The following is a 15,449-nucleotide window of genomic DNA, read 5'->3' as shown; positions in this document are numbered from 1 at the left end:
TTGTTAGGCATCATCTCTCCTCTTGAGTAGCTTTCCTTCTAATACATATCATGCGTGTTTGTTTAATTAGATGCATCAAGTTTGGGAAAAAGAAACTATACCTGGAACAGATGGTCCTGCATTACACAGGTTTAAGAAACTTCAATGGTGTGGGGTTAAAAAAAATGGGAAAACAGAAATTACATGGCATGGGAAAGAATATCAGAATAATGTAAAGAATCTCACTCAGAATGCCTATTATTAAAAAGTCAAAAAACAACAGATGCTAGCAAAGTTGGGGAGAAAAAAGAACGCTTTTACACTGTTGGTGGGAGTGTAAATTAGTTCAACCACTGTGGAAGACAGTGTGGCAATTCCTCAAAGACCTAGAGGCAGAAATACCATTTGATCTAGCAATCCCATTACTGGGTATATACCCATAGGAATATAAATCATTCTATTAAACAGATACATGCACACATATGTTCAGTGCAGCACCATTCACAATAGGAAAGACATGGAATCAAATGCCCATCAATGATAGACTGAATCAAGAAAATGTGGTACACACACACCATGGAATACTACGGTGTATATGGTCAATGATAGACTAAATAAAGAAAATGTGGTACATGTATACCATGGAATACTATGCAGCCATAAAAGATCATGTCCTTTGCAGGGACATGGATGGAGCTGGAAGCCATTATCCTTAGCAAACTAATGGAGGAACAGAAAACCAAACCCTCATGTTCTCAATTATAAGAGGGAGCTGAAGGATGAGAACACACAGACACATGTGGGGGAACAACATACACTGGGGCCTGTTGGAGGGCAGGGGGTGGGAGGAGGGAGAACATCAGAAAGAATAGCTAATGGATGGTGGGCTTCATACCTGGGTGATGGGATGATCTGTGCAGCAAACAACCATGGCACACATTTACCCATGCAACAAATATGCACATCCTGCACATGTACCCCTGAACTTAAAATAAAAGTTGGAAATTTTTTAAAAAGAGGCTGGTTCTGTGACTAGCTTATCAGGTAAACTAAGCAAAGTTATTTAACATAAATCTTGATTCCTTTATCTGTATCCTCCTCATCGGGTTATTTTGAGGATCAAACATAATGATGTATGCAAATGTACTACACAAATACTAGTTTTTATGAGAATGTGTTACCTACAAAGATGCATGAAGAAGCCCACGTGGGCCAAAGCCACATGCTAAGAATGGTGGAGCAGAAAGAGGGAAAAGTTCTGGGTCCCTAACGGTACAGTTGACCCAAAGTGCCATCCCAGGACTGTGTGCAGCTGGACTTGCTCTTCCATGAGGAATCCCTGACTTGCTTAAGCCACTGCAAAGGGGTTTCTGTTATTTGCTGCAGAACCCTACTCTAATTGATACATTCAATGACAATATAATCTCTCAAAAGAAATAAAGTAATGAAGTAGGGAACAGCTGCATGTATCCAAGGATGCCCACAAAACTGACAACTTTCAGCAGAGTCAGATAATCATCAGGCAACCAACTAGTTAAAGTCTTGCTATTCTGTATTTAATTCTGAAGAATGAGGCAAAAAATAACTTAATGAGAAATGTGTTCTATAGGAACAAGTAATTCTGAAACTTTATCATAGAAACAATTAAGGAGAGACATATCTTCATGAATTTTAACAATATATAGAAAGACTACTACCATCAGGGATGGCAAACGGATCATTGTATTCCACTCTTGGGCCCAGAGAAGAGCTCACTATTTTGTTCACTGCTGTGTCCTCAGTACCTGGAGCACCTGATTATAAATATCAAAGGAATGAACGGCTGAATCAAAATAATAGTGAATGAATGAGTGAATACAGCACTCTTTCTTGCTGAGCTCATACTGGGTCTCAAGATCCTAACTCCAGGTACCTACCACCCATTCGTTGGGACTGGTATGAAAGCTACATCTTTTTGCAGATTCAGGTCTAAACTTACCTGGTGTCACTTCAATGGGAAAGAAAAAAAAAGGAAATGTGGGAAGTACTCTGAAAGAAAAATATTTTGGCTCACCATAAGGGAAAACTTAAAAATTGCTAAAATAGGCCGGGCGCAGTGGCCCATGACTGTAACCCCCGCACTTTGGGAGGCTAAGGCCGGCAGATCACCTGAGGTCAGGAGGTAGAGAACAGCCTGGCCAACACGGCGAAACCCCATCTCCACTAAAAATACAAAAATTAGCTGGGCATGGGTGGCAGGTGCCTGTAATCCCAGCTACTTGGGAGGCTGAGGCAGGAGAATTGCTTGAACCCAGGAAGCGGAGGTTGCAGTGAGCCGAGATCATGCCACTGCCCTCCAGCCTGGGCGACAGAGCAAGACTCCAAAAAAAAAAGGCCGGGCGCAGTGGCTCACGCCTGTAATCCCAGCACTTTGGAAGGACAAGGCAGGCGGATCATGAGGTCAGGAGATCGAGACCACCCTGGCTAACACGGTGAAACCCCGTCTCTACTAAAAAAAAAAAATACAAAAATATTAGCCGGGTGTGGTGGTGGGCGCCTGTAGTCCCAGCTACTTGGGAGGCTGAGGCAGGAGAATGGTGTGAACCCGGAAGGCGGAGCTTGCAGTGAGCCAAGATCGCGCCACTGCACTCCAGCCTGGGAGCCAAAGTGAGACTCTGTCTCAAAAAAAAAAAAAAATTGCTACAATGTTATGCAGCCTTCACGTCCCAATCTAAAATGTAGATTTTTAAAATTCTGAGCAAATAAGATAATATAAAACAATTATTCCCAAACACATTGGGATGACAATAGGATAAGAAAGGGAAAGATTTTTTATAATTAAGTGATACACAGAAAATTTGAAATGTTGTCTAACAACTTTAATTTATAACAGTGCTGACACTTTGAAATTATAAATCCAGTTTTGAAATAAGAGAAAATCCATACTTCAGATAAACCTAGACTTTAGTGGTTAAGCCATACAAAGTTTGATTCTGATCTGATTTTTAGTATCTTTACCAGACAAAGGGGCCAGGCAGGGTGGCTCACACCTGTAATCTCAGCACTTTGGGAGGCCAAGACAGGAGGATCATTTAAGGGCAGGAGTTCAAGACCAGCCTGGGCAACATAGAAAGACCCTATCTCTAAAAAAAAAAAAAGAAAATGAAAAATAAAAGCAGAAAAGGGTAGTCTTCCCCAAAGATATGTCATCTTAAAAGATCAAATTTAAAAGCATCCTGTAATTTCAAAGTCCATGTGTATTCAAGAGTTGTGCTTTCTCTCACTGTAATGTCAGATGTGTGACACAAATAAATATGCATATGTCCAGATTTTCGCCATGCAAAGTAAATATACAAAAGCTACTTACCACACAGCTCTCACTGTTATCAGTCCTGTGAGGCAAAATGAAAGCTAAGGTGTCTATGTTTTCACAGTGCAAAGGAGTCTGAGATGTATCTTTACAGCTCGTTAGCACAATAAAGAAGTGAGTTGGAATCAAAATTTCTTGGTTACGGATGACTCTTCTTTTTCTGTAAAATATGCCAATATTCATTTTAAGAAAGAAATAACTATCTTCCTTTTGATAAACATTTCAGTAGAGCATGCTTTTAATACACATAAAAATCAAATTCAAACAAATAATTAAATATAAGAAGCTAGTAATCACAATACCTCAACATACTCTGCCAGACTGAGAGTAATAATTAGAAGACAGGCAGATAAACACACTCCAAATAATTTTTATTTTCTGTAGAAATTTATTGACTTTTAGAATTCTTTTAGTTCTACCTAAAGACACTGAAATTGAAACACTAAAGAACAGAAAATGTCATTTTTGAACACCTACGACCAAGAGTGTAAACCATTACTGATAGTCTTAACTTCTAGGCCATTATAGACAAATAGTGGGCAGAGAAAGAACTGGTTAGGAATTTTCTATTCCAGCCCCTTCAAGAGAGGACATGTTGTCATGAATTGTTTGTTCTAACTGGATTTTCTTCCTTAATAACTTAATTTTTAAACTGCAGTATATTACCAAAGATGTCCCAAACATCTTCACCTCATAGTCATTCTCCTATTTTAAGGCTGTGTTTGTTTTTTCAACATCTTTCAAAATTTAAGGCAGTGGAATCATTGTTTTCAAATATGACCTTATGTAGAAACATAATCTATAAAACAGATTTAAACAAAGGCCTCTGGGTGAAGCCGTGGGTAGGAAGCATATGCAGTTCTCTTCTTTATCCTCTCCAGTGCTACAGCTTCTAAGGCAGCTTTATGCCTCAAGGGAAAGTAAAAAACTGTAACTTTACAAACTGATGTGCTCTCCGATGTATTTTGTAAGTCACATATATCTCAGTCAGCCTGGGAGAGTAGGAAAGTTCTGAGAGGGGCTGAATCTCAGTGGAATCTCAGTCTTTTTCCTACGGACTTAACAGCAAAATTGCTTCCCAAACTATTGTAATTATTGTTTTAATAAAGATCAACCAGTTTCCAAAATGTTCTCTCCCTCTCTTTTTTTAAAAAAGTGCCACTGATGGTTTCCTTCAGACAGTTGCTTTTTATCATGCCCCTCCAGCCACAGTTGGGTAAAAGCCATAACATTCACCCAAGGCCACCAGACTCCAAGCACTACAGCTTTATAACCCTATTCATTCCTAGACTCAGGGTATCTGTAGCCACACCATAGAGTTCTTCATCTTCTGACTGAAAATATATTAAGATCATACCTTAACAATTACCCACACAGAGATCTTAAATGAGTTCAGCATTTAAACTGAGCTCAAAATCTAGAACTAGAAATACCATTTGACCCAGCCATCCCATTACTGGGTATATACCCAAAGGATTATAAATCATGCTGCTATAAAGACACATGCACACGTATGTTTACTGCAGCACTATTCACAATAACAAAGACTTGGAACCAACCCAAATGTCCAACAATGATAGACTGGATTAAGAAAATGTGGCACATATACACCATGGAATACTATGCAGCCATAAAAAAGGATGAGTTCATGTCCTTTGTAGGGACATGGATGAAGCTGGAAACCATCATTCTCAGCAAACTATCACAAGGATGAAAAACTAAACACCACATGTTCTCACTCATAGGTGGGAATTGAACAATGAGAACACTTGGACACAGGAAGGGGAACATCACACACCAGGGACTGTTGTGGGGTGGGGGGAGGAGGGAGGGAGAGCATTAGGAGATATACCTAATGCTAAATGAGGAGTTAATGGGTGCAGCACACCAACATGGCACATGTATACATATGTAACAAACCTGCACGTTGTGCACATGTACCCTAAAACTTAAAGTATAATAATAATAAAATAAAATAAATTATTCAACTGAACTGAATGGGTGAGAAACACTACTTGTTTACCTAAAAATATTTTACTGAACATTGGGCAAAACATCAAAATTAATCAGATATTTCAAGAGGCTTCCTGTGTAGTCAGAGGTGTCATACACATAAACATATGACACTGGATAAAAAAAGGTTCTGTTGACTCAACTGGATGGTAATTCCTATTTTTAAGAGTAATGAAATACGTTCTTACTGCCTCAGAATCTCTAGGGAATCATAACGTCCATCATAATCAAAGTCAAACACAGGACCACTGACGACATTGACACCATTTCTTTCTTCAGCATACTTTCGCAGTAGGGTGTCATGAAAGTAGCGCCATATGACTGAAACAAGACAGAAGCCAGTGTAGTTTCAAAAGAACAAGGTACCATGTTGACATGTGAAATAAATTAACACCATGATTCAAAATTAGCATTTATAGTAAATAAAGATAAAGTCAAGTTTGGCTTCAGTCTTTGTTTTGTTTTTTGTTTAGAGACAGAGTCTTACTACATCACCCAGGCTAGAGTGCAGTGGCACAATCATGGCTCACTGCAGCCTCAAACTCTTGGGGTCAAGAGATGCTCCTGCCTCAGTCTCCAGAATAGCTAGGACTACAGGTGCACATCACCATGCCTCGCTAATTAAAATTTTTTGTAGAGACTAAAGACCAGGTCTCACTGTTTCCCAGGCTGATCTTGAACTCCTGGCCTCAAGCAGTCCTTCTGAGTTGGCCTCCCCAAAGTGCTGGGACTGCAAGCATGAGCCACCACACCCAGCCTTGGCTCTAACCTTAGTGTGAGGCCAAAAATTCATTGTTCAGCTTTGGCCTTTGAAAGGACTCACAGACAAACGTTGAACCCAGCTCTCTTTGAGGCATCCCTGAACAAGTACATCATGCTGAAATTATGATCATGTCATCATTAAGCATAGCAACATCGCAAACATAAACAAGGCATATAATTCAGATTTCCTATTAATATCTGAATATTAACTTTGAAATATTCACAAGTATTCTAGATATAGAGTAAAAACTCCTTATATGCTTATATTTTGATATTCTATACATCAATTTAAGTAACTATATTTTTATTCCTGTAAAAGTCAAATGCTGCAATAGTTAATGATGATGTAAAATCTATTCATTTGAAAACACAGACAATTATCAAGAACTTCCAAAAAGTCAAATAAGGAAGCCGAATGAAAGTTAATACAAGTGTTAGCAGACTGTATTAGCTGGATAACTTTAGGAAGCGCATCATACACTTTCTCACCAAAAATGTTTGCAAACAATTAAATACAAAGCAGAATGGATACTGGAATATATGATAATTCTAATATTTGTAGAATTTTTGTGTACTAGTATTCTCAAAGTTAAACCTTTAAGAATGTATTTGGTATTAATTCATTTAATTTAGACCATAAGTCCTATTACATATGAATTATACCTATATGTGCAGAAATTCATTAAAATTATCAAATATAGAGTTAACATTTTTTACCTTGAAAACTCTGGTACATTGGCACTATATTTGTAGTAAGCAAAGCTTCAGAATATATTCCACTTGAATTTTTATTTAGTTCTACAAAGAGAAAAGAGGACAACTTTTTCATTCTTCACAAATAACATAGGAAATTATAGTTTCTCATGGTGAGGGGGGCATTTTTAAAAATTAGCTGAGTACCATCTTAAACCTGTAAAACTTTCCCAAGTACAGGGTCAAGGGAAAATGTAACGTGTTTGGTCAAGCCCTTTACAAAAATAAAATATTTAAGTCTTTTCAAGATGAGCATGTCAAAGAAACATAAACTTTAATAACAAGAGCCCGAAATTAAACATATTCAAACTTTATTGCCCTTATTTCAACTAAAAGGAATTGTGTTGACAATCTTCTTTCCTTACACTTTTTCACAGTGAAAAGAAAAAAGAGAACATCTGGCTCCAGAACAACACCTGCTACCCAGAAAAAACATCACAGGATGTCTGTCTCGAAACACCGTACAAGGCTTCTCTGTATGAATTTGAGGCTTGGACCTGGTCTATTTTTATAATGCAATAGCCAAGTTCTGACTTCAGACACATACTCTGGGAACTGAACTGGATGCTGACGGTAGTTGAGCACCTGGAGCTTTCTGATTTTTGCCTTTTAAGGCCGGCCCCAAAATGGCTTCTCATCAACATACAAATTTGCCATTTCAAAAAATAGAATACTTAGCTTCAAAAAAGCCATTCCCTAGAGGTTCTGGATCAGTGAAAAAGCAAGCATACGTAAGCCTCTACCTTTACCTACTTCTCTGACAAACGCATTTTCTTTTTAAACAACAAAGTTAGATCTCCTTCCTAAGAACCTTGATATACTCTTCCAACTTGATATATATATTCCAACTTCACAATATTCTCTAATTGTTTAAAACAAATGCAGAAAGGAACCATGAAGTGTTCTGCTTACCATATCTGCACTAAATCAACTACCCTCCCAACAAAAAGAAAATTTTATAAAATTCAAATTTTAGATGATTAAAATTTTTCCCTTGGTAGTTATAGACCAAATCCACAATTTTTCACCAATAAATAAACAAAGCTATAGATATATATAGCTATATATATATAATATATATTATGTATTTTATATATTATATATTATATATTATACATATTATGTATTTATATATTATGCATTATATATATTATATATAATGTATGGTAGGATTTATAAACAAGAAAGAAAACAAAAAGGAGGAGAAGAGGATAAGAAAAGGGAAGGTCAGGAGAGGAAGAAACTTACGTGGTGGGGAGAGGAACCCGTAACTCACTTTGCTGTTATTTTTATAGAATGAACATTTATGGACAGGACTAAGAGAAATTCTAAAGTCCTGGTAGAGACAGTTGGAGAAGTCTTCCGTAGAGAAACTGTCCTGAAGAACGAAATGAAAAGAACTCTCAGATATCAGGCACAGAGAAGAAAATTGCTTTATTAATATTTAAAAGTGAACTACATCATAAAATTATGAAGATCTAGCTGTCAGCTCATGTCCTTCCCTATTTTTCCATTTTCCTACTAGTATATTCATCTTTTTTCTAACTAAAGTGTAAAAATGCTTTACAATATTAAAGATACTAATTGTCATATTTGTGCAAATATTTTCAGATTCTGCTATGCTAATATGAAATAATGTTTAGAACGTTTTTATCTACACAATTTTAAACTTTTATTTATTTATTTATTTATTTTTAAGATGGAGTTTCGCTCTGTCACCTAGGCTAGAGTGCAGTGGCGCAATCTTGGCTCACTACAACTCTGCCCCCCAGGTTCAAGCGATTCTCCTGCCTCAGTTTCCCGAGTAGCTGGGACTACAGGCATCTGCTACCACGCCTGGCTGATTTTTGTGTTTTTAGTAGAGATGGGGTTTCACCATGTTTTAAGGCTGGTCTTGAGCTCCTGACCTCAGGTGCTCCACCCGCCGCAGCCCCCTCAAAGTGCTGGGATTACAGGTGTGACCCACCACGCCTGTCTAATTTTTTGTATTTTTAGTAGAGACAAGGTTTCACCATGTTAGTCAGGATGGTCTCGATCTCCTGACCTCATGATCCGCCCACCTCAGCCTCCCAAAGTGCTGGGATTACAGGCATGACCCACCACGCCTGTCTAATTTTTTGTATTTTTAGTAGAGACGAGGTTTCACCATGTTAGTCAGGATGGTCTAAATCTCCTGACCTCGTGATCCGCCCACCTCAGCCTCCCAACGTGCTGGGATTACAGGCGTGAGCCACTGCGCCTGGTCAATTTTAAGCTTTTATATAGTAAAATGTTGATTTTTAGAGATCTGAGTCTATCTTCCATAGCCAACCACACTGCCAAAAGTTGCTGGAGCAAAGGAGGACAGTCACTGAACAGCAATGTAAAAACCTCAAGCATCGCGATGACTGTAAAGTCATAATTTTAATTATATAAGAAAACTGAAAATGGAATCAAAGAACACCATAATTAAGGTATAAATATTAATAAATAGGACAGGGTGCCTATAAAAAATGGTGTAGACTGATCAGTTACAAAGTCAAAATTTTTTTTAAGTGTTTGGTGTTTGAGGACAGTATTGAAAAATTTTAAAAATCAAAGTTCAAGGAACTTTATATAAATATATGTATTATATATTTGTAACATAGAAATTATATATAAACAGACATATCCCTATCGTTTTATTTGGCTGTCTCACTGATTAGTAAAAATAATTTTATTTTTTAAATGAAACCGCTGCCCTCCACTATGCTCTCTCAAATCCCTTTGTCGTTCCCTTAGGGCATCCTGTACCTTGCCAGTCACTTTCAGTTTCAGCCCAGTTTAAAATTTCAATTCCACATAAGATCAAAATCTCATCTTCCCCCTTCTCTCTTTCCAGCACCATCTCCTTCACCATTCCTCCTTCTACCAGAGCACCCAGGGGGCCATGAGTGAGGGGGAAGGCTGCTCTTATTCTGGGATATTTGCCCTCACTCCTTTCAAGGCCTAACTCCTCTGGCGTTGGTGGTGGGCAGGATTTTGGCCTCTTCCTGGTTTGGGCTCATGTCTTCCTATAGATGGTACATGCAATGATGTTACTGAGCTTTAATGGCTTTGCCAGTGAGGGTCCCCTTAGATTTGGACAGCTGAGGGAAATACTTGTTCTCACACAGCCATGTATTTAGAAATGGGTAACTGTGACTGATCCTAAGGCTGATTTCATGCAATTACAAATTGGAATAATAAATATTAAAACTGGGGTCGGGGAAGCAAAAGAGAATTCTTTTCTTTTTTTTTTTTGAGATGGAGTCTCACTCTGTCGCCCAGGCTGGAGTGCAGTGGAGCCATCTTGGCTCACTGCAAGCTCTGCCTCCCAGGTTCACACCATTCTCCTGCCTCAGCCTCCTGAGTAGCTGGGGCTACAGGCGCCCGCCACCACGCCTGGCTAATTTTTTTGCATTTTTAGTAGAGATGGGGTTTCACCATGTTAGCCAGGATGGTCTCGATTTCCTGACCTCGTGATCTGCCCGCCTCGGCCTCCCAAAGTGCTGGGATTACAGGCGTGAGCCACTGCGCCCGGCCCAAAAGAGAATTCTTTACTGCACAACCCTCATTTCATAGAAGAAATTTGGTCTGAGTTCTCAAAGTCATGCACCTGCTCAGTGGCAGAGCTTGAACTGGAACTGAACTTTTCTGACTCCCTGTTCAGTGTTCCTCTAATGCAGGAACTGAGTATAAAACCAAGGTGTACAGTGAGAAACTATGCATTTAATGTTCTGCTTAATCATTAATTTGAAATAGCCACACATAAAGAGGTGACAAATACTTGCATTTCTGTCCACGGTATACGATGTCCAAAGGGGCATTAAGATGTCTTGGCTGTATCCACTCATAAACTGGTGCTGGGAAAGAAGACAGATGGTGTTTTTCTTCTGGAGAACTCTGGGTCTTCCATAGGGTAAAGTTTCAAGCTTAATAATCTTCTCTTGGATCATAGGATGAAAATAAATGTAGTTAGTGTGCATTATATGATAATATATAGTGTGATACACTCATCTAATCCTTTCCTCTACTTAATCATATTGAAGATTTACTTTTAACTATTAAAAAAAACTGATGACAAAGGGTACAAGCATAAACAAGAAGACAAGTGAGGTTCACTGTTATTTTTGCCTATAAAGAGTCTGAAATCAATGTAATATCAAGATACCATGAGGACACTATATGAAATTGCTAAATATTCCAGTTAATTCAAAGTTATTTTATCAAAACTTCTTAAGCACTATTTTTATTACTTATTCTTTAGGACACACTCTAGAAAGCAAATTTTTTTAATGATATGTGTACTTGGAAAGCAGAAGTTCAGAATTGAAATTATGAGACTAAACTAAATAAAACAGTAACAATATAGATATTATTTATTGCCCTTTTTCCAAATGTCAAGTGCTTGGTACACGTCATATAACTAATTTTTACATTTCCCTATGAATTAAGGTTATACACCGATTTTACAGATGAGGAAACAGCAGCTGACAGGGAATACTTTTTCCATGAACATATAGTACCTAAGCTATATTCAAACTTGGATCTACTCAATTCTGAAAGTGCCATCATTCACCACAATACTTTGCCACCTTGGAGATATCAAAGATTTTCCTAACTCCAGCATTTACCTAGGGATTTTATAGAGACAAGCTTATATCAGAATTAATGCAGAATTTACCTCTTCTAGTAGAAAAAAAATGTGTGCCAAGTAACTTAAGGCTGAGAGAGTGTATTACAGTTACTCCAAACATTCAAGTCATAAGTGAAAAATTTCATCAGTTGTCTGTATATCCTTGATTTTTGGTCAAAAGTGATGCAGAAATAACTTTAGATCAATAAATCAATATATAACCTTGTATGATTAACTAAGAACCAGGTGAGACAGAAACTTAGGTACTTCAAGTGGGAATCTGAGTCTCTATTATCAACTTATAGAAATCATCAAAAATTTTAGAATACCTCCATCATGTTCATAAAGTGTGATTCAGCTTCCACTAAATACATTACATACAATATCCACTGCAAAATATCTCTTCTTTCCTTATGCCTGTCTAAACTGTCAAACAAAGAAACCTCTATGTTTCATCAAGTGGTCCTTCAGAACTCCCTTTATTTTATTGGTTATTCTCAAATAATACCCCCAAGCCAGTTCTCTGCATTTCAGACTGATGAGAAAATGCTTGCTTCACATTCCGAGCTTGAGGGTAGCATGCCTTACCTTCTGCCACGGTCAGATTGAACTGTGTCTGAAAATCCTCAATTGGCAAAATCTAAAAAAGGTTATAAAACTATTTTTAAGGACAGAGAGACATGTTTTAAATTTTGTAACATAGAACCGCTATAGATTGATTATTCCAACATAGAACAAAGATCATTTACGATAGTCTTGTATTAGTGGATTTTTTTTTTTTCTCTTTAAAGGCAAGAGTCTTGCTCTTTCACCCAGGCTGGTGTGCAGTGGTGCAATCATGACTCACTGCAGCCTTGGCCTACTGGGCTCAAGCAATCCTCCCACCTCAGGCTCCCAAGTAAATGGGACTCCAGGCGTATGCCACCATGCCCAGCTAATTTTTTTAGTTTTTTGTACAGACAGGGTCTCACTATGTTGCCCAGTCTGGTCTTGAGCTCCTGGTCTCAAGCAATCCTCTCACCTCGGCCTCCCAAAGTACTGGGATTACAGGTATGGTACACCATGCCTGGGCAGAAGTTACATTTTTGATGAAAAAGACAGAAAGAGAGGAATGACAGTTGCAAAAGACAAAATTGTTAGTATAAGCATCACACCAGTAATTAAAAAATAAGAATATGATTGCTGCTATATAATTCTCATCTATATACCCCAACAGTCTTTCTTCTACTCTAACTCAAGTCTAAAACAAAATGTTTCAAATTGCTATATATATATATATATATATATTTTTTTTTTTTTTGAGACAGGTCTCGCTGTTGCCCAGGTTGGATCAATTCAATGGTGAGATTGGTAATGCAACCTCCCCGGTTCAATGTTCGCCTGCCTCACCTTCCGATACTGGGGATTTATCAATTTTGTTCATAACTTATCTAGTATTTTATCTTTTTATAATAATGATATATTAACATGGAAGTAAAAAAGGACAGTGTAATATATTCATTTCATACCAAGAAATCTTTTTTCTCCCTACATTTAAACAACCTGAATTGTATTTTTAAAAAGGTACATTGTGATTGGTTTACTATGTGCTCATGACCTCACTGCTAGAGTTAACAGCACAGATTCCCTAATTCAGGATGCTCAAGAACTGAACTAGACTTCTCCACACCTGCACCCAAGTCAACTAACTAGACTTCACCACACCTGCACCCAAGTCAAGTCACAGCTCCAAGGAATTAAAAATAGAGCGGAAAATGCAAAAGCTAGAAAGAGAAAAGATATATTACAAAAGATCTGCATGTGCCCCTAGAATTAAAACATATTTTTACCTACCCCCACTCCTAAATTCTAATTTGAATATTAAGTATTTTTATAGCACATGCTATGCAGAGGGTGCTATCAAAACATACATACTGGACCAAACTTCTTGACGATACTTACCGAAGGGTTACATGAGCAGCCAAGGTTATCTCTGGGGTTTCTTGTGAAGGGGCACTGTACCAGGGGGTGCACTTCTTTGGGATGCTTTGGCGTATAAACAGGATTCTTTAGAAGGTGGTTAAGACTTCCATGAGTTCCGTTATTAGGAGCCGGTGTCAAATTCAGTAAATCTGTATAATTTCAAGATGGTAGAGTTACTCAGATGTTTCAAATCAAACAAATAGTAGACTTGTGCTATGATCTTTACTTTTTTAAAACCAAATACATGAGTCCTTTACTCTTTAACTAAAATAAAACTATAAAACTCTCTTGGGTTTTAGAGTATTTAAGACTAGGTTATTTTTAATAGAAATACTGATATGTATGCTGTATTTCACTACAAAATTTCTGATATTTAAAGCATACAACTACAGTCACCACCTGTTGAATGCATATTTTATGCCAATCATAGTGCTAACATATTTTCTTATTTATTCCCCAAAACAATTTTATAAGTTATCATCAATATTTGGTAGATGAGTAATCAAAGTGTTTTACCCAAGTCTCAAAGTTACTAACTAAATCATCTAGAATTCAAAACCAGTTTTGTCTGAGTCTATCATGCTCTTAAATGTAATAACAGCAAAACTTATGTAGTAAGCACTTACTATATGCCAGGTGCTGTTTTAAGTATTTTAGGATATATTAACTCATTTAAACTATATAGACTCCCACTAAAAGAATTATACTTAAGACATATTTAAGGTTTTGCAAATGCCTAGGACCATTATCAGAATAAGAAACTAATATTTAAAACACAATGCTTCACCATAAAAGGACTACTTCAGAAAGTACAAAGTAAACCAAGAATCTCCCTAATGGGTCTTCCTTCATTTCTACAACCTTGACATTGACCTACATTCAACCATTATGGATACCAGAAGTTCCACAAGTTTTGTCCACCTTTCACTGCCCTCAATCTCTTTTTTCTGGCTTCTATCACTGCTCTGAGTCAAGAATCAAATCACTAAGCCGAGGGCCTAGCAAAGTGCTGGGCACTGGGGGTGTGCAGACCACCCTGCTGCGAGTGGTGTACTTTAACCAGCAAGCAGCCTAGTGGAACAAACAGATAAGTAATAAGATGACATGTTCCCCACATTTCTTCAGTGAGTCTGAGTCAGGAAGAAGGTAAAAATCTGTCTTGCCTCACCATCATCTCCACAAAGTTGCCTTCAATGTGACCTGCTTTTGATAATCCTATTTCAGGTCTATTTTCAGAAGGGAAAAAAGCCACCTGTTCACACTTACCACACATTAAGTTATAGACTTCAATGTTTTCAAAGGTGTCAACCTCAATGCCATGCTTGAATCCAGGTCCATAGCCAACAAAGAGGGCCTAGATGGCCAGAAAAGGAAGTTTATCAGTGCATGTCAGCTGTCTACAGCTTGGTCCAAAAAATTCTGTTATCCATATTGTACATATACAAACTGGTTATGATAAGATAAGAGGAAAACTACCATGCTCAGTGGACTTTGTGGGAAATATAGTTTTAACCCTATCACACACATAATCTAAGGACATCTAGGATAGGTCTCTTAGTTTTATTACAATTCTTGATTTTGACAATCAAAACAGAATGAATGATAACATTTTTTTTCATCTATGACATGCAATATAAACCTCACCCTGCCCACCTTACACAGTGCTGCAGGGATCAAATTAAATAATTATTGTAAGTTTGTTTTGAAAATGTTAAAATGCTGGGTAAATGTAAGATATTATCCTTCTCAGAACATAAGTATGATACTTTCTTATCTATTATATCACTGGCTTTCTTCAACTGTAAAGCAATATTCTCAACAGAGCACAAAAATATGAAAAATAATTATTAGAAATATAATAGGAGATATGTCATATGTTTATGAAACATGAATATAAAATTTTATTAATTTTTTAACTTTTATGAATTTAGGGGTATGAGTACAGTTATGTTACATGCATATATTGCACAGTGGTGAAGTCTGAGCTTTTAGTGT

At 37.4% G+C, this 15,449-nt stretch overlaps 1 protein-coding gene across 1 annotated transcript in view; it reads right to left on the bottom strand.

The window, feature by feature from the left end:
- Positions 1-15,449, bottom strand: part of ENPP1 (ectonucleotide pyrophosphatase/phosphodiesterase 1) — an 81,379-nt gene that overhangs the window by 831 nt on the left and 65,099 nt on the right. The window contains exons 17-24 of the mRNA XM_032159123.2: positions 14,721-14,808; positions 13,434-13,603; positions 12,081-12,132; positions 10,648-10,802; positions 8,105-8,234; positions 6,821-6,901; positions 5,530-5,662; positions 3,326-3,488 (exon numbers count right to left, since the gene is read on the bottom strand). Coding sequence (XP_032015014.1) covers positions 3,326-3,488; positions 5,530-5,662; positions 6,821-6,901; positions 8,105-8,234; positions 10,648-10,802; positions 12,081-12,132; positions 13,434-13,603; positions 14,721-14,808 — 972 coding nt within the window. The remainder of the gene's footprint in view (positions 1-3,325; positions 3,489-5,529; positions 5,663-6,820; positions 6,902-8,104; positions 8,235-10,647; positions 10,803-12,080; positions 12,133-13,433; positions 13,604-14,720; positions 14,809-15,449) is intronic.

This window comes from Hylobates moloch, unplaced genomic scaffold (genome assembly GCF_009828535.3).
Source record: "Hylobates moloch isolate HMO894 unplaced genomic scaffold, HMol_V3 SCAFFOLD_2, whole genome shotgun sequence".
Lineage (NCBI taxonomy): Eukaryota > Metazoa > Chordata > Mammalia > Primates > Hylobatidae > Hylobates > Hylobates moloch.
Note: the sequence above shows the minus strand (reverse complement) of the source record. Positions and strands in the feature narration are given on the sequence as shown.